The sequence below is a fragment of the Pollicipes pollicipes genome, unplaced genomic scaffold (genome assembly GCF_011947565.3).
Source record: "Pollicipes pollicipes isolate AB1234 unplaced genomic scaffold, Ppol_2.1 Scaffold_7231;HRSCAF=8579_pilon_pilon_pilon, whole genome shotgun sequence".
Taxonomy (NCBI): Eukaryota; Metazoa; Arthropoda; class Thecostraca; order Pollicipedomorpha; family Pollicipedidae; genus Pollicipes; species Pollicipes pollicipes.
Window position 1 is genome coordinate 39255639 of NW_023597034.1, and position 21472 is coordinate 39277110.

General features: G+C 50.8%; 1 protein-coding gene across 1 annotated transcript; it reads right to left on the reverse strand.

Annotated features, from left to right (window-relative positions):
• Positions 1-965: 965 nt before the first annotated feature.
• On the reverse strand, positions 966-17159 carry LOC119110501 (uncharacterized). The gene is made up of 7 exons (XM_037234352.1): positions 17088-17159; positions 8250-8483; positions 5331-5508; positions 4901-5026; positions 4095-4305; positions 2404-2530; positions 966-1719 (listed from the first exon to the last, which is right to left on the reverse strand). The coding sequence occupies exons 2-6, from the start codon at positions 8477-8479 to the stop codon at positions 2448-2450; spliced, it is 828 nt and encodes a 275-aa protein (XP_037090247.1). The 5' UTR covers positions 8480-8483; positions 17088-17159; the 3' UTR covers positions 966-1719; positions 2404-2447.
• Between the last annotated feature and the right edge of the window lie 4313 nt (positions 17160-21472).

Sequence of the window (21472 nt, forward strand, 5' to 3'; positions counted from 1 at the left end):
TGCCACATGCGATCGGTTTGTCTCCCGCTACTGTCCTTCAATCTTGCCATGCACTACAATCATCATAAGAAAATTTGCCAGTCAGAAACGGCAGGAGACCAGGCCATAAACGCGCTTAACTAAATACAAGGATAAGGAGATCAAAAAGGCCTGCGTCTCTGTTGTTTTCACACGCGATCATGTGTGAAAATAAGGAACCCTCAATGCGCCAGGATGTTGTCGAACGAGGACGACAAGCAGTTCCTGGAATATATTATGGCAATGTTCGACGTTTCCAGCAGTATTCGCGATCACTCGCGATCGTCAGCATCGCTGTGGCGTTGAGGGTCAAGGTCGATGGTCCATAGTTCATGGTCCCTCGTGACCACGAGTGCTGCTGGAAACCTCGAGCGCTTTCAAAATACGTCTGAATGGTTGTTTGACGTCTTTGTCTAACGAGCTCCTTGAGGATACCTTTTTACAAAGCATAGAAATGAGACCGTATTAAAAGTCTCGTTCTTCGCGCAATAGAGGAATGAAAGGAACGATATGATATTTTGGCGAAATCACTTCACCGAAAAAGGGCAGTAGTAAATTATTGTCATCAGAATGAATTCGCACTTATTAAAGAGGTTATACTTAATCCTGCATTTGGAACTCACTACTTATACTCGTTTCGATAAAGACATGTAGCCAAAGTATCACATCTATCTCTCTTTTTCCTCCTTATGAACCATAACGCTATTAATGCTGCTATCTATATGCATAATATTCCTCGCATATGTACACAACTTACATAATTTTACGAAGCTTTTTGAAACAATGCCTTGTACTCGTGTTACATTGAAAGTTTAATCTTTCAGCATCAAAACTTTTCATGTATTAGAAATCTCGGAGCCTTTTCAGTTGATCTGAAGTCTTCTATCAAGCCCGAAAAACTGCCGGTGCGACACACATTTTCTGGTTTTGCTTTTATTACACCAAGAACGTCCACACCAATACAGCTGTCATCGCTTAACTAAGACAAGCCCTGCTAAGCCGCATGCATCCAGCAAACACAAGGCACAACAAATTATAATCGAATGCACATTTCTTGAACAAAACTGACGCCGAACGAACAGCTTCGGGAAGCGCCCAATATTCCATGAGCCAGTGTCCAACCTTCCCACGCTCGTGTCGCCTGCCTGGCGATGAGAGAGCTGTGAGCTTGACAGGCCAACAGCACGCATGGCTGCGAGGGCTTCCCAGGCGCTTTCATAGGGACTTAAGGACACACTCATCGCTTAGATAATACATGGCGGTACCTGCCTTCAACCTGGAGGGAAGTGCGGGCATCCGAGGAATGAGCTTCCTGGCAGGGTTTAAAAAACGGACGCTATTGCCAGACATGGCAAATTGCCAGAACTGCGACACACGTGTCACCGCTGGAGCAGGAGTGTGACAGATCCAGAACACACACACAGCCCCGTCAGAGCGCTCGGTTTGACGGGTACAGACGCACGTGACGCCGCTGGAGCTGCCAGCGTGACGAGAACCGGCGACGCCTGGTGCTGCCAGATCTGCCGTCCTCACACAGCGGGCCTAGGACGCTGCCAGATCGGTGCCAGTCTGACAACTCCAGGGCATTACCGACGACGCCGGATGTTGCCGGTCTGACAAGCAAGTGGGTTACTGACGCTGTTGGCGGCTGTCGGTTCGAAGAATCCAGCGCTTGATCCAAATGGCCGTGAAGGCCAGTTCCTGAAATCAATGTCTCGGCATCAGACCGACCATCCAATATTAGGGGACGAAATGTCAGGCGACGGACAAAACACGGGGCTTGACAATCGAGCCTCGATAACCATATAATACTGGTCTCATAGCAGCGAACGCCACTCGGTCTAACCAGCAGCTATGAATCCGGGTGACACCAATCGATATGGCATCAGAGAAGTAACGCCGGAGTGCAGAATATCATGACTTTTAGGCTGCGTGGTGGATATGGCAACTGAAGCCAAACTGAGCCGAAATCGTGAAAATGACAGCGACAGTTCGGAGCATAAACGTCACATTTTGCGCATATTCATTGTAACTGGCCTCACGAGACGTGGTTCTGCTGGAGCCGGACTGTCCCACCGGACCCTGACCTGACAGAGCCGGACTGTCCCACCCGACCATGACCTGACAGAGCCGGACTGTCCCACTTGACCCTGACCTGACAGATCCGGACAGTCCTACCTGACCCTGACCTGACAGAGCCGGACAGTCCCACCTGATCCTGACCTGACAGATCCGGACTGTCTCGCCTGACTATGGCCTGACAGAGCCAGACTTTCCCACATGCCCTTGTTGGCTGACCAATTGCCCGTTGCTAAATACTTCTCTGCCTGCGCCGCCTCGGTCCGCTTCGGCTGCCGCGCTGGGCGGTGCGGTACGAGCCCTGACCTGTCTGGCCTGGTGCGGTCGAGGTGACACGGTGGCGCCCCCGGCTAGCCGCTGCTGAGGCTGCAGCCGCTGCCACAGTCTTCGCCGATGTCCAGCCGGCAGCTCTCCCCCTCATCACCCTGCCTGCCTGCAGTCACCGGGAACCGTGACAACTGGCGGTGTGACCTCGAGACACAGCGGACCTGCAGTCACCGGGGAACCGTGACAACTGGCGGTATGCCCTCGAGACACAGCGGACCTGCAGTCACCGGGGAACCGTGACAACTGGCGGTGTGCCCTCGAGGCACAGCGGACCTGCAGTCACCAGGGAACCGTGACAACTGGCGGTGTGACCTCGAGGCATAGCGGACCTGCAGTCACCGGGGAACCGTGACAACTGGCGGTATGCCCTCGAGACACAGCGGACCTGCAGTCACCAGGGAACCGTGACAACTGGCGGTGTGACCTCGAGGCATAGCGGACCTGCAGTCACCAGGGAACCGTGACAACTGGCGGTGTGACCTCGAGACACAGCGGACCTGCAGTCACCGGGAACCGTGACAACTGGCGGTGTGACCTCGAGGCATAGCGGAGGGTCCAGCGGGGAGCCCCAGCAGAAAAGGCCAGCGGTATGGTGGGCGCAGGGTGTGACGCGGCCGGGAGGAGTTGGGAGGAGTGTTTGGAATTCGGATTGGCTTGGTACGCCTAGAGGCCATCTGTGCAGTTGTCCAAAAGAGCAATGGACTCATCACTTAATCTAAGAGCATGTGGAAAAAGCGTATACAAATGGTCAAAATGCGCTAAGGTGATAATGCGCTTGTCCAAGCAGTTGACTGGCTCGACTTTCAGCAGTCAGCTACCCCGACCGATCAGCAAACCTACCGAAGCCCCATAACTTGAGCTGAATGATCCTGAGGATCTTACATGTCTAACCCGGTGACTCGAGCTGATCCAGACCAATAACGATGAAGTGCCCCAGCTGCGATCCCATGAGCACCAACCATAAACTGAACGAGCAGCTGTGACCTAATGGATTCAGCCGCATAATCTGGTTTGACCCGGTCTCGACGGATGTTTACTATAGTCATTTACGATGTTGAAAGTAGTCCATTGCTACGACCTGTACTGTTCCAGGAGCGTGGCTTGGACAGGCCCGAATACTCTAGCTGGCCTTCCCCAGTGCCATGATCAGACCTGCGCTAGGCCAGTGATCTGACCCTCACTATATCTGTGAGCTGAACTGTCCCAGCCCAATAACCTGACCTACTTCAAACCAATGATCTGACCTTTCCCATCCCGTGACATGACCTCCAAGCCCGGGGACCCGACGTGCATTCGTCTCATAAATCCGCCCATCTCACGACCTGATCCATTCCAAACCCAAGACATGCCCTGTCTCAGTCCCAGGACCTGACCTTCACCAAAGCCGTGACCTGACCGGCCCAGTCCAGCAGCCGGAGCTTGTCCAGAGCTGGTCTGACCTGCCCCAGCTCCAGGACCTGGCCTGCACCAACACAGTGACCCGACTGGCCCAGTTTTTCCCGTTCCATGATCTGACCTGCCCCGACACCGTGACCTGACTAACCTAGTCCCCCAGCCGGACCCTCCCTGTCCCCTGACCAGACCTAGAACTGACCTGAGACTCAGAACCATGACCTGGCCTCCCTCAGTCCCGTGATCTGATCTCTCCCACGCCCACGACCTGAACTGACCCAGTTCTGTGACGGATACAGGTCGGATGAGCACCTTCTTGCTGGCCGCATTGGTCTGCAGACCGAAGCAGTTCTCAGTGGCGCGTCGGCTGAGCACGCGCACGCGGCCCCGGCCGACCTCGTGCGAGGAGTTGGTCTGCCGCCGGCCACGCCGCAGCAGGCAGTTCTTCAGGATGGACGCCTCTTCGGTCAGCTTCTTCTCCCACAGCACCTGGTGGCGAGATGGCCTGGTCAAAAGACGCCGTCGAAGGTGATGCTGGCTTCGTAGAGCTATGCAGCTGGTGGATTTGGCAGCGGATGTTACGGATTCATCGTGCGCGGGCGGTCTAGCTATGGAGGCAACCTATCACGATGTGCCAATAGGCAAGCGTTCAATGCTGGTCCTGTTGGCGCGTCTCACCAACAAAAATGAATGCACTTAAGCGCGGAAGGCCGATGATGCTGGCGCTGAGCCGGCACGCAGATGGAGGTCTGACGCTTAATGCAGGCTGGTCTATGCGGCAGCACACGCCACATTCAGCTTACCCAAAAGAAAGGTAGCATGTGTCGCGTACCCCTATGCGGACGAGTATGTGGGTGAGAGCAAGAGAATACCACTAGCTTAGAATACTTCACAGAATAGCAGAGTGGCTTTCGAGAATAGCAGAGAATACTTCCGACTCAACGAAGCGGGCATAAGTTTCGTCAACGCTGTGGTGATTCTTCACTGTATCAGCTTTTTTAACCTGTCAATGGACACCGTGAAATGCGAGCCCGTTTGACCCGTATTCCCAGCCTGATTGACAGAGGCCCATGCGTCAGCTGACCTGCTCTGGGGAGAGTTCGATGCTGGTGACAGACAGATCCGAGTCGCTGAGGTAGGGGCCGGGGGAGATACTCATGCCCTGGTTGTAGTCGCCCTGCTGCATCCCCTCCGGCTCGTCGTCCAGCTCCTGCCGCGCAGACGGGTCGTGCACAGACCGTTCCCCGCCGGTACATCCTGGGTGTGATCGGGTTAACAGCACGTTTCTCCGCTGAAGGCTTTCATAATGTATCGTTGCATAAGCTGCCGCGTTATTACTGTTGGAAACTTCAACACCGGTTATTGTCGCGACTCGGGGAAAAATTTGCGGAATGTGCAGGAGCAGTGCCCACGTTGCGCGGTGGGAGTTTGGTGCGCTCTCGCGTACATTACCGCGAGGAAGACCGCCTGTTGCGAGGCACGTGTCGGGCGGACGTCGACGTCTGGCCACATACCACGGTCGTGTGCCGCTTCATGACCAGGAAGTCCTGAATCCCGAAGTCGTAGAAGTGGAACTGACTGGGGTCCATGGCGCTGAAGTCGTCGGTGAAGTCGCGCACGTTGTACCTGCTGCCCATCATCATGTCCTCGGTGGATCGGAACTCGGACCGGTAAAACCCCGGGTCTGGGCACCTGTGCAATGCAGCAGCAGGTGATTAACATCAGCAGCGCAGTGCCAGACACTTCCAGACATTTTCACGTGCAATGTATTATCATTCAATTATATATTATTTTATATATACTATTTTATATATGATGCATGTGCAATATATATATATATATATATATATATATATATATATATATATATATATGTATATATATACATATATATATTACAATAATTAATATATATTAATATTTTTCAAATCCAAAAGTGTCTTTTCACGGTATTTGTTTTTCGCTATCGATAACTAACGACAGCTAAGGTGCCAGCGGCAAAAACCATTACCGCCTGATTGGAAACGCACGCCGGTTGAGCGACGCTCAAAGAAAAAAGAAAATAGTCGGATCAACCTACTACCTACAACCTAATAGTTGGCTCAAAGTAGCCAACTAATTGCCCAGTGGAAGTGTTTCGCTCTTTCTCGAGTCGCTTCTTGTGACGCACACTAATTAGCTTATGTGAAAGTGTCTGCAGGACCGATGGTGGAGCCTGCACGCTTTTGGAGGACAGGTCCTCAATTTCACTTCCCCGATGGTCGTGAGTTATATATGGGTAGCGCAGCTGCCTTGTGAGGGTGATGGAGAATAATTGAACGTTAACAATGTCTGTTATTCTAACATGCTAATTGCCTGAAATCCTGTTGAACCATGCAGTAACCTAGTGCCAAACCATCCGCCACTCACGGCTCCATGAGGTTTTGCGGGTTACGGAGAGACCCTGGAAGTTTGAGCGCCTCAGACAGTGGCTGGAAGTTTGAGCGCCTCAGACAGTGGCTGGAATTTTGAGCGCCTCAGACAGTGTCATCACTAGAGGCAGTCGGGGCACGAAATTCCACAGCCGCAGCTCCCCATGTTTCTTTGCAACTGCGGCGTTCTAAGCTACTGGCCGCATTCTCACTGGATCGCCGAGAAGAACACAGAACGTAGGACACATATAGCGGCCGGCTGCTCGGCGCTGGTCAGAGGTAATTGCTGGAAATTTCTTCCGCCTACAGTCTAATCTTGGCGACAAGCTGTGTGGGCTTCAGCAGCCAGCCCGCCTCTACCATGTACGATCGTTAGAGGGGCAGGGCCAATCTTCCGCCGGTCTGGTCAACGGAGCAATATGCTCCAGCAATATCACACATCGATAGGAAGGCGATTTCCCAGAAGATAGCGGGCCAATCCGATTAGATTTCCCGTCCACCTGTGCGCCTCGTGTGTGCATGCACTTTGGATGAGAGCTGTTGCGCATCTGGGCCCTTGGATATGTGGTGTGGGTAAATAGGGTGAGGTAAATACGACGGTAAATACGCTGACCCGTCCCGGCGTGGCATGAATTATTGCGATGCATGACCGACGACCACAGCCAGGTTTGGCACTCGCCCTCTCTCTTTTACTCTCGTCCTCATGTCGGCCCGCTTTCTTGCTCCCTGCTTCCTTCCTCTCTCTCTCTCTCTCTCCTCCTCTCTCCTCTCCTCTCCTCTCTCTCTCTCTCTCTCCTCTCTCTCCTCTCTTTCTCCTTCTCTCTCTCTCTCTCTCTCTCTCTCTCTCTCTCTCTCTCTCTCTCTCTCTCTTCTTCTCTTCCTCTCTCTCTTTCTTCTCTCTCTCTCTCTCTCTCCTCTCTCTCTCTCTCTCTCTATCTCTCCTTCCTCTCTCTCTCTTCTTCTTCTCTCTCTCTCTCCTCTTCTCTCTCTCTCTCTTCGCTCCTCTCTCTCTCTCTCTTCTTCTCTCTTCTCTCTCTCTCTCTCTTCTCTCTCTCTCTATCTCTCTCTCTCCTCTCTCTCCTCTCTCTCTCTCTTTCTCTCTCTCCTCTCTCTCTCTCTCCTTCTCTCTCTCTCTCTCTCTAGTTCTCTTCTCTCTTCTCTCTCCTCTCTTCTCTCTCTCTCTACTCTCTCTCTCTCTCTCCTTCTCTTCTCTCTCTCCTCTCTCTCTCTCTCATCTCTCTCTCTCTCTCCTCTCTCTCTCTCTCTCTCTCTCTCTCTCTCTCTCTCTCTCTCGCTCTCTCTCTCTCTCTCCCTCTCTCTCTCTCTCTCTCCTCTCCTCTTCTCCTCTCTCTCTCTCCCTCTCCTCCTCTCTCTCCTTCCTCTCTCTCTCTCTCTCTCTCTCTCTCTACTATCTCTCTCTTCTCTCCTCTCTCTCTTCTCTCTCTCTCTTCTCTCTCTCTCTCTCTCTCTCTCTCTCTCCCTCTATGTCTCCCTCTCTCCCTCTATCTTGCTCGTTTTCCTATGCCCTCTCTAGCTCTCTCATCGGCTTGTTCCCTTGTTGTCTGGCGGGGTAGTAGCTGCGTTGGCAGAGAGGGCTACGGGACGGTGGCAGACCACCCGGCAAACTGCACACTGGGACTGCGGCGGTCCGGCGCCCCGGGTTCGCCAACCGGACCCTCGCCTGACCCAGGGTCTGCTGACCGAACCCTCACCTGACACTGGGTCTGCTGACCGAACCCTCACCTGATCCTGGGTCCGCAGACCGGACCCTCTCCTGATACTGGATCTGCCGACTGGACCCTCTCCCGACACTGGGTCCGCGGACCGGACCCTCACCTGACAATGAGTCCGCCGACCGGAACCTCTCCTGACCCTGGATCTGCTGACCGAACCCTCACCTGACCCTGGATCTGCCGACTGGACCCTCTCCTGACACTGGGTCCGCAGACTGGACCCTCTCCTGACACTGGGTCTGTCGACTGGACCCTCTCCTGACACCGGGTTCGCAAACCGGACCCTCACCTAACAAGCAGACGGCCTGACCTCTGGTCTGGCGCAGACCTGGCGCGGCAGATGTCGTGGCCCGACGTCAGACCGCCGCCCTGCGCGGACCCGTCCGGCGCTGGAGAGAGCGCCCAGGACGCCGGCGGGCTCGGCTGTGCCGAGCGGGGACACGGGGGAGACGCGTCGCCGTCATCAGCCACGATCCGAACTGCAGGACCGCCGGCTGCCTCGCTGTCCTCCCCCGGCATGGCTCTGACGGCAAGCGACGTCATGTTTTGGCTCCACGCTTTGGCTGATGAGACACCGCCTGCCTTTCCTGTCCGGGTTGAGAGGCAGGCAAGGTCATAATACTTCAGCTAGCTGAGTGCGTCGCTGAACCCCAACGACGACGGCTTATAGGGCAAGCCTGATGCCCAAATGAGAGAGTAGTGCTTTTCACGCTGACAGGATTAGTCAGGAACCTGATTTGGTACCGAATGTGTAGTGCACGAAAATTAAATTAAACAGAGCCGGAGTCAACGAATAAACAAGGCCTAAGCTTAGCTTTTAGCGTCAACTGTAAAGAAATAACCGGAAAATGTACAGCAAGAAGCTTTTTGCTTCACGATGCCTTTATTCAACCATAAATGTTTCATAATTTGGCTCCATGTGGCTAACTCATACGGTACATTTTATTTTGCGGCACGCTGCAAACGAAAAATGACGAACTGGTGAAACAACCCCGATTCCGAAATTTGCCGGCAAGGTCGATAGCTATGTCAGCATGCAATGGGCTTTTCTCTTATTTATTCTAGCTGTTGTGCAATTCGGATTCGGGACCAAAGAAGATACCCGTCAAAAAAAACGTGCTGTCGGTAAAAAGACGAAGTCTCGTGTTGAAACGGCGAAGTCGGCAAAGGAGTCCGGAGTTCAGACAGCTTGTGAGTCTTAAGAAGTGCGTCTACTGGCCAAACGCCAAAGAGGTTCAACGATCTAAAGATAAATGACTTCAGGTCGCGAACAACGAAGTCTACGGCTCACACGGCAGGTGTCTAGCGCTTAGTAGAAGCTATGCAGGCTGCGCGTTCATACGATAGACAAGTATGATACGATAGCCATACGATAAACATGCGATAGACATCGACGAGCCTCACGCTTAAACCATGAATGAGTTAGCAGTCGGCGTCGCTGTCAGATGGGCCTAACGCCCAAGCGACGGAAGAACTAGCACTTAAATGACAGATTACTGCTGCTGAAATGACGGACAAGCAGGATGCTCAAATGGATGCATTTCCAATTAAACACACTAACGCGTTATGGCAGGTAAGGTTAATGCTCAGAAGCAAGTAATATCTTGGTTCTACGCTCAAAACGCATATGAGGCCAACGTCCCAATCAAAGTCAGGAAAGGCTGCGCATATACACCCTCCAAAACGGAGGACGGTTACGCACCGGGCCTATACACCCTCCAAAACAGAGGGCATTTACGCACCGGGCTTATACACCCGCCAAAACGGGGGGCGGTTACGCACCGGACTTATACACCCGCCAAAACCGAGGGTGGTTACGCACCGGGCCTATACACCCTCCAAAATGGAGGGTGGCTACGCATCGGGCTTATTCTCCCTCCAACAAAAATTTCAGATGGTTGTGCGTGTCAAGCATACGCGGATTGCCAGCCTTAGCGGGAAGCAGGTGCAAATATGCAGAATCCCGCGCGAAAAGTCAGCTCCATGCGTGATAGGCATCAAACGATCACGAAATCCATCAACTCAGTTTGAACCAGTGCTATTGTGAACACAAATTTTCAGCCGCCGGGCCCGCATCTCCATTGGATGGATGGTGAGCATGCTGGTCTCGCACGCGGTAAGCCCGGATTCGAATCTTGACGGCGGCCGCTGTTAAGTGGGTGTCTTCATGGTCTGTCGGTGCGGCGTGATGATGCCAACTCGCTTCACTTCTAAGCGGAATGAATTATTATTTGGGATTTTCATACCGGACAGCAGCGTAGTTTCTAAAGCCACAGGGAGGACTAAAGATAAAGAGGACTCCGTCCCTCCAAGGGGAGGGAGTTCACACCCTACAGAGATAATGAGGATCCCGTGAAGGTTGGCCGTAAATCTTAATGAGGCCAGCAACTTGTGGAAACATTAATTGAAATTGTGTAATGGGTAAACTTTATGTGTAATGTAATGTGCAAAATAAGAAAACATTAGTGAAAAGTTAGGCGCACACGACCCTTCCGGGCCATTGCTTCAAGATCATTCCGCCTCAGACCGGAGTGTCTACCAGCTGCCATTCTGGCGACATGGAGGCGGGTTCGCCTGGTGGGTTCGTCCGGAGGCCCTCACAGATGTACGTCCTACATTGGTGCCCTCCCTGGCGCGGAAGGCCCTTTGGCAGCTTCTGGCCGGGGCATTTGACCCGGAATAGGCGCAAGAGCCCTCATTGGGGCAACAAGATCTCTGATAACCGCAGGTGATCCAATAACTGGCACAGAGACCCATGTTTCGCCAACGGACCCTTGGCTAAAACGGGGTGAAGGGTTCCGCAAAGGCCCCGGGTCACCTCTGGCTGACTCGGGACTCCTTCCGTCACAGGGCCCCCTGTTGGACACTCTGGGGGCCTGACCGTCAAAAAACCACTCATTGTTGTAGGGACTCCGACCAATGCAAATCGCGGGTCGGGATGACAGGATGGGATCACAGCCATGCGGGCCAGGATGACTGCATCCTTTCGACCCCTACGGCCATGCAGCCTTTCCATAGGCCCGTTTATCGTCAGTCTTGAAGGACACGTCGGTCCCTCTTCAGGCACTTTCGTGCACTCCCTGACCAACTCGGGGGCCCTTGTCAACACCTGACCTCCGGTTAGGTGCTGTGTGCCCCTGGGAGACACAGGGGCCCTTCATTGGCTCGGGGTGCACTGACCAATGTAAATCGCGGGTCCTGACCTTGTCCCTGCTTGGAAATGGGCTCCCAGGCCCAGGCCCAGGCCCAATCGGTGCAACGGGCCCTCTGGATGGTATTTGAAGATCCGACCCGCACCCCCTCCATGACCTTTAGCCAGCCCTTCGACTCCCATATCGGATTTACGGTACTCCCATTTGAGATTTCGTCGTGGTCACCTGAATGACACTTCAAGCTTAGGATCAATCGCTTTTCTTTCCACGACTAGTCCGACGTCAAGGGCAAACTGAGTTCGGGGAAGGGGCAAAAAGTGGAAAATAACAAAAATTTCCCCCAAAAACGTACGGTAGCAAGCAGGGGCGGATCCAGAGAGGGGGCCACGGGGTATGCCCCCCCCCCCCCCCTGGGCCCCGAAGGGACCCATTGGCTCCGGGTGGGCCCACAGCCGGCCGAACAGGTACAGTTTTTTAACGCAAAACGTGACAAAACTGGGTATCTCTGGACTTTCAGGCCACCAAGAGTAGTTGCAAGCAAACGTGAAGGGCCTATGAGAAGTCCAAAAAATTACTCAATGATTGGAAAAGTTGTGAACTGGAAATTTTAAGCAACATTAGACCGTCTAGGGCCCCATGCTGTTTCCGGAGGACCTATATGCCCTTTGCAAGTTTATTTCGGTCGTTTAGGAGCATTCCGCGTTGTTCTTCATTTCTTTGCATTTGCTCAGAGGGCCCTGCGCTGATGTTGGGACACTCCCTGTTAGCGTGCCGGGGAACTCTTGTCAATCACGGACCCATCCACGGATTATTTCTAGTTGCCAGAAAGGTTCTGTGAGCGGTAGCCAGAGTCCCATGCCTTAACCTGCCGGGATATTCTCAGGTTGCTCAGGGGCCCTTTACGTAGGTATCGTTTAACCTACCGACACACGCGATATGCCCATGGGTCCTCTACATTGGTCTAGGGCGTTTCCAATTCTTTGTCACTTGCTTAGGGCCTACCCCTTTGGTCTTATTTACGGTTGACTTTTCACTCCTATCGAGACTCGTGCTGCTAACCTGTCCGTGCACTCTCGATTGCACAGGGGTACTAATTTATAGTCTTTAATAATTCCGCTTTGCTCGGAGGGTCCTGTGCTATGACCGGGGCTTTATAGGTCAGCCTGTCGAGGCACTACCGATCGTTTAGGGGACTACCACGTTGGTCTTGTGTTCTTTTTGCTTGCTCTGAGGACCCTATACTTGTTGACGGGAACCATTGTGTTGGTCTCCTGCGGCACCCATGACCGCTCAGATTCCGTCCCTTTTGGCCTTGGTGCTTTAACCTTTGAGCAGCAGTGGAATGCGCGCCGATGAATTTTTACGCGCGATTGTCGAACGTAATTATGCATGCCTCCGCCGTCGTATGAGTCATTTCCACTGCCTATTCAGTGTGTCACACTCATTTGAATTCACGGTCAACCTTCAAGGGATCCTCAATATCTCCGTAGGGTGTGGACTCCCTCCCCTAGCATTAGAAACTACGGTGCTGTCCGATATGAAAAGCCCTATTTATAATTCATTCCGCTTAGAAGTGAAGCGAGTTAGCATCATCACGCCGCGCCGATAGGCCATGAAGCCACCCACTTAACATCGGCCGTTGTCGAAATTCGAACCCAGGCTTACCGCGTGCGAGACCAGCACTCAGACCAGACCAGCATCCATCCACTAGAAATGCGGGCCCAACGGCCGAAAATTTGTGACTCGGATAGAAATGGTTCAGAGTGAGTTGATGGATTTCGTGATCGTTTGATGGCTATCACGCACGGAACCGACTTTTCACACCGGATTCTGTGTTTTTGCACTTTCTTCCCTCCAAGGCTGCCAATCCGCGTATGTCTGACACGTACAACCATCTGAAAGATTTTTGGAGGGAGTATAAGCCCGGTGCGTAACCGCCCTCTGTTTTGGAGGGTGTATACGCACTGCTGTCAGGAAAATCACCTAATCCACCGGGGACTAAATACCTCAAAAACTTTAGTAGTCAAACACTTCGCTAAGCTATGTCGAGCGGATTTCACAGTGTAAGGATAGATGAATTAAACGCTAAAAACGACAAACGTGTCTAACACTTGAGTTACATATGAACAAAGATCTTGAGCGACACAAAATTAAAAAGCTCTTGATCACAGTCGTACTAAGCATTAATATGAAGGAGCAAGTCAAACGCTGGAATGTTGCAGATATCAAACACTCAAGCGATCCGCATGGCATACGCTCAAAACGGCGGGGGGGAATATGCCATCGAAGTGTAGAGCAGAAAACAACCCGTCCAGGTAATGCCAGTATGGGCGCATACTGGGAAAATGACAGACGGCCGTGAACACTGGATCCGGCCTTTTGTCCTGATGACAGACTTCCGGCCCGCCGCCTCAGCGACACCGCCGAGACCATAGCGTCCGCTTACAGGTTAGAGGGACTAAGAACTGGCAGGTGCTGTTATATTTGCTTCTGGCATGCAATTAACATTTTTAGGTGGATAAGACTAAAGGATAAAGCGGAGCAGTTGGTCCTATGCACCAGTGAACATCTGAATGTTAGCCTGAATAGGGAGCGGTACTGTTGTATGTGTCAGGGAGTATCGGTTCTGTGAGTTTCAGTCAGCTAACTGTCATGAAACTTAAGCAGGGGTCTGTGCACTTCTCAAATACTGATAATATACTAAATACTAATACTTAAGAATATTCACAAATATATTCTCTAAACATATATATATATATATATATATATATATATATATATATAGACATGGTCAATATAATCACGGCATGGTGATTATAATCATCATGGTCTAGACATGGTCAATATAATCACGTTTTTGTAATCTCTCGTGACTAATCCATCATGCCTTCGTACATCAGTTTTTTGTAATACCGGTATACCGCAAATATACTACATACATAGTACAATACAGAGCTAAGCATTTATACACTACACATACTCATCATTGTCAGATAACAACGTTCATCCGCCACACGCAAAACGCTCAATGCCCATTCGTGCTCTACCCTAATGGTGGTCATCGGTACAAATGGATGGTTCTACGCATTTTTGTCTGTTTATTAAAAAAGATACATAACTTCCGAATACGTACTACCTGCTATTAAAAAAAAAACGCTGCGCACCCTGGTTATGGAGTTGAAGGAAAAAAATATCCGCAAAGCATTGCCCATCGAAATTGCCAAACAAAGGATCCCAACAACATCATCAAATTTGACGTCTATCACCACGGTCCAATACATCCACCTCGATCACGCAAAAAAAACTCTTCACATGATTGCGTTTTTGGCTTCACTTGAAGAAAACATCATATGTCACTATAAATGCAAGATATGAGACGGACGCTCCTATCTAATAAGGCGTATATTGGCCACACAACGACACTTTCTAGGCGTCCGACCATGTGCCTGTGAAACGGCGGCCCACGCAAACATAAGGGAGACCCAACACAAAACTCACCTGACACTTCAAATGTTCAACAACACAAAAATCATCGCATACTCGCCACGGAGACGAAGGCTAGTCGCTCTAGGAGGCAATATACATCCGCGAATGAGATCCTCTCATTAATAAACAGACAAATGTGCTTGGAACCCTCCACCTGTACGGGGGGCCACCATTAGGACGGAAAGGGCAGGGCATTGAGCATGTTGCGTGTCGCGGATGAGCGTTGTTATCTGATAAGGATGAGTCTACGTAATGCGTAAATGCTCTGTATGTCTGTGTCTGTATTGTGATATGCATGTAGTATGTTTTGGGCCATACCGGTACTACAAAAACTAATGTACGTAGACATGAGATCCATGTTGGAATAGTCACGAGAGAGCTTGAATTTTATATACATACGGATGATATCGACTCTGCTCTAAAACTAGTCACTTTAGAAAATGTGCAATGAAGAGTGATATCTTGGGAATATAGCTTATGTGAGTGTGCGCGCGCGCGCGTGTGTGTGTGTGTGTGTGTGTGTGTGTGTGTGTGTGTTGTGGTGTGGTGTGTGTGTGTGTGTAGTGTGTGTGGGGGTGTGGGTGTGTGTGTGTGTGTGTGTGTGTGTGTGTGTGTGTGTGTGTGGTGTGTGTGTGTGTGTGTGTGGTGTGTGTGTGTGTGTGTATGTGTGTGTGTGTGTGGTGTGTGCTGTGTGTGTGTGTGTGTGTGTGTGTGTGTGTGTGGTGTGTGTGTGTGTGTGTGTGTGTGTGTGTGTGTGTGTGGTGTGTGTGTGTGTGTGTGTGCTGTGTGTGTGTGTGTGTGTGTGTGTGTGTGTGTGTGTGTGTGTGTGTGTGTGTGGTGTGGTGTGTGTGTGTGTGTGTGTGTGTGTGTGTGTGTGTGTGTGTGTGTGTGTGTGTGTGTGTGTGTGTGTGTGTGTGTGTGTGTGTGTGTGTGTGTGTGTGTGTGTGTGTGTGTGTGTGTGTGTGTGTGTGTGTGTGTGTGTGTGGTGTGTGTGTGTGTGTGTGTGTGTGTGTGTGTGTGTGTGTGTGTGTGTGTGTGTGTGTGTGTGTGTGTGTGTGTGTGGTGTGTGTGTGTGTGTGTGTGTGTGTGTGTGTGTGTGTGTGTGTGTGTGTGTGTGTGTGTGTGTGTGTGTGTGCTGTGTGTGTGTGTGTGGTGGTGTGTGTGTGGTGTGTGTGCACTGCATGACACCCCCAATAGAACCCTTTCCCCATACATCGCAGCGCATTTTCATATGTGCGGGGTGCACGGCCACCCAACGTGAGCGAATCCGAAAGGTGACAAGCCACGGCTGCAGGGAATAGCAACACGGCGCAAAATGACCTCCGCCTGTCGACGCTGCCGCTAAAATCAAGCCATGATCATTGACATCCTCATCAGAATAGTCACACGCTTCCGTTCCTCCGTTTGCATGCATCAACCTTGAATGGGCTTTAACTGGCCCACTTAAGACCATGTATACTGTTATCGAGATATATTTTATCCTGCTACACCGCACTATTGCATAGCCCAAGCACACTGCCTCTCTCCCTGCGAACATTTCACAAACAGATCAAATATCTCCGAGAGAGAAGTCCGTGCATCTTGCGTCGCATTTAAACGGGAGACTTTGAGGCGGTCTTTACGCCATCGGGCTGCCGCCAACTGGACAGGATCCTGCGGCTGCCAGGGGCGTCCGCGAACGGTCCATGTCTAAAGGGTTATGCCAACCGTCTAACGGAACTGTGTGGCTTTAAATGTAAAGTTTTTTAGCTACCCATCTTGTCCTCTGCGCTGTGTATGTATACTGTGCGAGTTGTTCATTGGCATATAACCCGAAAAGCGGTACGATGCGGACGGCATGCGAAGTAAATGAAATTACGTGCAAATTTTAATGGAATTCATCCGAGAGCCACCCGGCCCCGAGGACGTCTTGACCTACCGGCTATCGACCATTCTGACGGGTGATTGCTGCAGCCGTCTGGGGGCGATTTTTTGTAACGAAAATAGTGCAAAACTTCAATGGTGCATCCAGGAGAAAATAGACACGTTTTGTTCAATTAAAACAAAATATTTCAACTTTTCACATAGTTTCGCAGACTGCTGTGGCCACGGATGGTCGAAAGCCATCTCCACGAGCTAATTTTTTAAGTTTTTCGGACGAAGGACTTCCAAATCCTGGGTGGGTAAATGATATTTCAAACTGATCAAAGCCATACAGTACAAACGACATCTACGCCTCTTCTTCACATCGTGCTATGCGCTCCAGCTGTCATCGCCCCGAAGTTATCACCGGACATAGGAAGTTGAAATAGGGTTAGTGTTGGTAACACGCTGCTGGTATATGAGAGTCATGACATTGCGTAACGCCCACACCATCAAGCCAAGAGTATATATCAGTCCAAATGGTCGCAAGTCCATCAATGGATGGGACAGACACCTGGAGATGAATGCAACGGTCATTCATCTGAGGCTTGCCACCGCGAGCTATGGCCCCCGCCGCCCGAGCTCACCTCACCAGGGCGGTCTCAGGACGACACAAGGCACAGGCCACAGGCCACAGGGCACCCTCCTCGGTGCCCAGCACCGCCCCACTGCCGAGTTCCACCGGCGCTCCTCTGCAGGTTCGATCGGCTATCGCTCCGCCCACCAGAGGCGCTGCTGTCGCTGCTGCTATCACAGTCTGCGCGCTCGAAGCAAGCGGGACTAAGGAGAGCTGAAATTGAACCGGTGATTCAAGGCTCTAATGCGCCGAATTACGCCCACGGCGTGTTTTCTCATGCCGCAGTTGGTGCGACCTTTAGGTGGTCATATCCTTCTGCTGTTGGAAATTACTGGGGTCCATTTTTCCCAGAGACGTCGCACGACAAAAGTCACGTTATGCGATTATATGCACATGACTTACACAACATCTTTGTTTTTCGAGAAGAACTTCATTAACATCTTGCTCTGGACATCGTGGCGTTGCCACACCGTTCTATCACACCGATGTTATGAGACATCCCACAGGCGTTGGAGCGTTTCAAAAATTGGGGGCCAGAATTAGGGCACGTTTAAGGAACTTTGACTGGGAATCAAACCCTGTGACGGGGGGGGGGGGGGGGGGAGGGGACGGGTGGATATGGAGGACATTGTCCGCTTTTAATTCACGCAACACTTGTTGCAAATTATTGAATGTCGTGGTTGCTGTGCTAAATAAACATCAACGGCTGTTTCCCACTGGTGAACAATCTAGGCTTTTCGACTCGTCCATGCCATTCGGCAAGGGAGATTATGCAGCTTCCGAAGATTGCTCGTCCGTTACGACATCGCTTTTCGTGGGGATGCGAAATTGCACGCGCGAGTAGGCATTTTGGGTCATTGGGAGGCATTTGCTTCCACAGGGTAGATGTCAAAATACGATCTGGGCACAGGCACGTCAGAATTTTGAATGCGAGTCAGTGGGACATAATGCGCCAGAGTTTTCAGGCGCCTTAATTTCCTCGGCTGCTTTTCAAGAGACAAGATGTATCGCAACATTTTGGACGGGAGCAAATTCAAGACCTTCAAGTATTGACTGCCAAAGGCAATGTGTCAAACACCACAAAACCGGAGCTTCGCCTATCAAAAACGAGGTCATAGAATGAAGGCCATTCCTTTAGATATTTCTTACCTGAGCCCCGCTCTCGTCGGCGGCCACTGCCCTGGCCTGTCTATCCCCGGCATGACTGAACGCGTACAGGCCGTATGACTGCTCTGCCGCATGATAATGAATCGGCATCACTACGTAGTGGCGCGTGAGGCATTTGTTAGACACCTGCTACAGGATCTATTTCAGGTTTATCTTTTCTTACACCGAACCACAGCAGAAAATAAAAGTTTCGCAAAGCCGCCTACTTTGATTATGAATTGGTCCACCAGTCGTTTATTTATACCTCCTTCAACGCAGCCAAATTTATTTGCTTTTGTATGTAGGTAGGAGCATAGCCAGAGCTTTATCAATACGGAGCACAGGGTTGACAAAGGCTCCCCTGATGGTGAAACCCCCCTCCCCCCAAAATTATAACATTTAGCTCCATTTTTAACAATCTTCGCCAAGGAAGGCATAAGGTTGGCGAAGGCCCTCCGATGGTGAAAGGCCACTCCAAAACAATGTTTGCCGGACATAGGTCACTTGTTAACGAGGGGCATGGTTTTCTCCATTTCATTGTTGTTTTTATCTTCTAACCACGACAGAAGCAGGAACCAGAACCTATCGCAAGATCAATTCTGTTTGTATTTTGCAGTCAATAAACTGAAGGATTCAGACGTTGAACGACTATACGTAATGAATCCCCGGCACTATTCATTTCATTACGGTTAAATGTGCTCTTTCTGAACCGACAGAACTGGAAGTTGGCCTGCTTTGTTCCTGTGTTCTTTATAGATATTGAGGACCCCCAGTCTTCATGAGCCGCGCCGCGTCGGCACTCCACGATTGATATTAAGCGGTTGCTGACAGGCAGACGACAAAGATGACGCACCTGAAAGATGACGTAGCTGAAAGAAGTACATTTAAACGCTTTTGAACATCAATTTGTAAGTTCAGAAAGTGGTCCTGGTGTGGATTTGACCTGTGCGATTTTTTTATTAATAATGAGGACGGATAATTGGCCTCTACAACAACCGTGAAGTGATACTGGAATCTGGCGGAGGAACTGGAAGATTAAAGGCAGAAGGCCTATGTTTCGTGTCTCTGCAACTGTTAATTTGACCAGAGGACATACTGAGCATTACAAAAATTATGCCTCAGTGTAATCTTTGAATGGTTCCAATTTACATTGACAGATTTTTGGGAGCATTTTGTCACGACGGCCGTTTTCGCGAGCAAGGCGCCCGTCGCCTGGCGGTTCTTGCAGCGGCCAACGCCATTCGGTTTTAGGAAAACTGAAACTGTTCTTAAACTGTTTCGTGTTAATTGTTACACTAGTCGATTCAGAGAATGAATTAACTCTCTCAGGCGAGGGTGAGTTGGCTTTTTTCATTTTGACCTCATTTCGACCCACTTCATACATTTTCCGGCCAGGGGGTCCGGTGAGCAGAACGCTGGGAGGCACACTACCATTACTGGTCCAGGACTGACGAGCCGTTCTGTCCCAGCGCGGGTTGTACTCTGGCTGCCGTTCTGGCGACGCTGGGGGCGGGGTCTCTGGTCGTGCCGGAGCCCTTTAGAGGGATACACCGTACCATCTTGCAGTCCAGGGGCGGATCTAGCCTGGAGTTGTTTTTTTTTGGGGGGGGGAGGGGGGCAACCGTTCGTCGCCAGCTGGCTGGTGTGGGATCCGAGGTCCAGCGCATGGTGCCTCTCGCGAATACCTAGTAGGGGCACCATTCAAAACCGAAAAAAGCATCGAAATGCTTTTGAATCTTAAACAGAAGTTAAAATAAAACAGTTAAAACAGTTAAAGTTTAAACAGATGGTAAGTAAACGAAACTTTTATGAAGCTCTGGGAATGTTTTTGGGGGGCCAAAATATACTCTCAGAGGTTTTGGGGGGCCATGGTCCCGTGGCCCCCTCCACCCCAGGATCCGCCTATGTTGCAGTCCATGAACATGTGCTGAGTAGATTGTAAGCAGCCACGCAAAAAAACGGTGCTACATAAAAAGGACAGAATGCAGCCTCTGGTACCAGAAGAACCTAGGGTTTGCCTTTAAGTATATCCGTTGCCTTACAGGATAGGATAAGACGCTGTCATTTACCACATGAAGCAATTACGTCCAGTGCAGTTTGAGGAATGGCTGATAAGCCAGGTAAATCGGCATGCATATTTTAGGAAAGTGCAATGGTAAGCTAAACGGAAATCAAATCTGGAAAAGTGCGGGGGCAATTACAATTGTTTTCTCCCTTCACTTTGAAAGGGGGGTATGGCCCCCTATCCCCTGCTCCTACACCCATGAGACATTCGATGAAAATATAATCGCGATCTTATCATGGATAAACCTTGACATAACGTGTCGATACACCGATGCCACGAGGACATCCACATAATTCCCCTGAGATCACCTGTTTATGCGTTGTAGCGTTGTCTTTTCATTTCGTTGCCATCCATGAAGTATGTCAGACATTTTTGGCCATTTTAAACCTCTGTGTTCCTAGTTACGCGCAGGTTACGCTCGATGAACCATCTCTCAGCCTCGTTCAGGGTGCTAAGTGTAACGCCGCACAAAAGTAACGCCTGCTTGTTCGCTCGTTGAGCCTGGGATGCGAAACAAATAACGGGGGCTCGCCTTGTTATTAAGGAAATCGAACTTTACATGGCTTCGAGGTTTTAATTTGTTTTCAAAGATTTTGACGTGATTTACAGCCAAACGTGAGCGTCGCGTTGTGCTACCCAACCCCCCTCCCCTTCCTACGTTTCTGTTAAATTTCGTTCCATCAAACCCGCTCCCCTTCCCCCCACGCGCAAGGTAATGTACGATCCCATGGATGACCCCCTCGGTGTTGGTATTTTGAAGAGTTAAGCTCAGTAGCACGGAATAACGCCATGACCATCTGTCCTTTCCTCACTCACCGCGTCATCTTTCACTCCCGCAACACCCCGTGTATCCGGGGCGATGACCGTCATGCAAGTGGAAGATGGCAGAGCTTCGCTGGGGAATACAGCTGCCGTGGTAGTGCTGCATGCCTTTAACAGATGTGGTGCCTTCTTATCCAGAACAGAGACCTTCTGATTCATAAAGGAACCTCCCGAGTCAGCGAAGGGCTCCTGCTAGCACAAACAAGGCCTCATGATCGAGGGTGGTGGCTGCTTAATTCATAACGGAAGTTTCTATTCCAGATCTCTCTTGATGCAACATGGTCTTTAAAGCCGATTTAGCTCCCTCCAGCTTTGTTTGGGAGCGTCCTGAATTTTCCTTACATCTGTGCGAGCGCAGATAT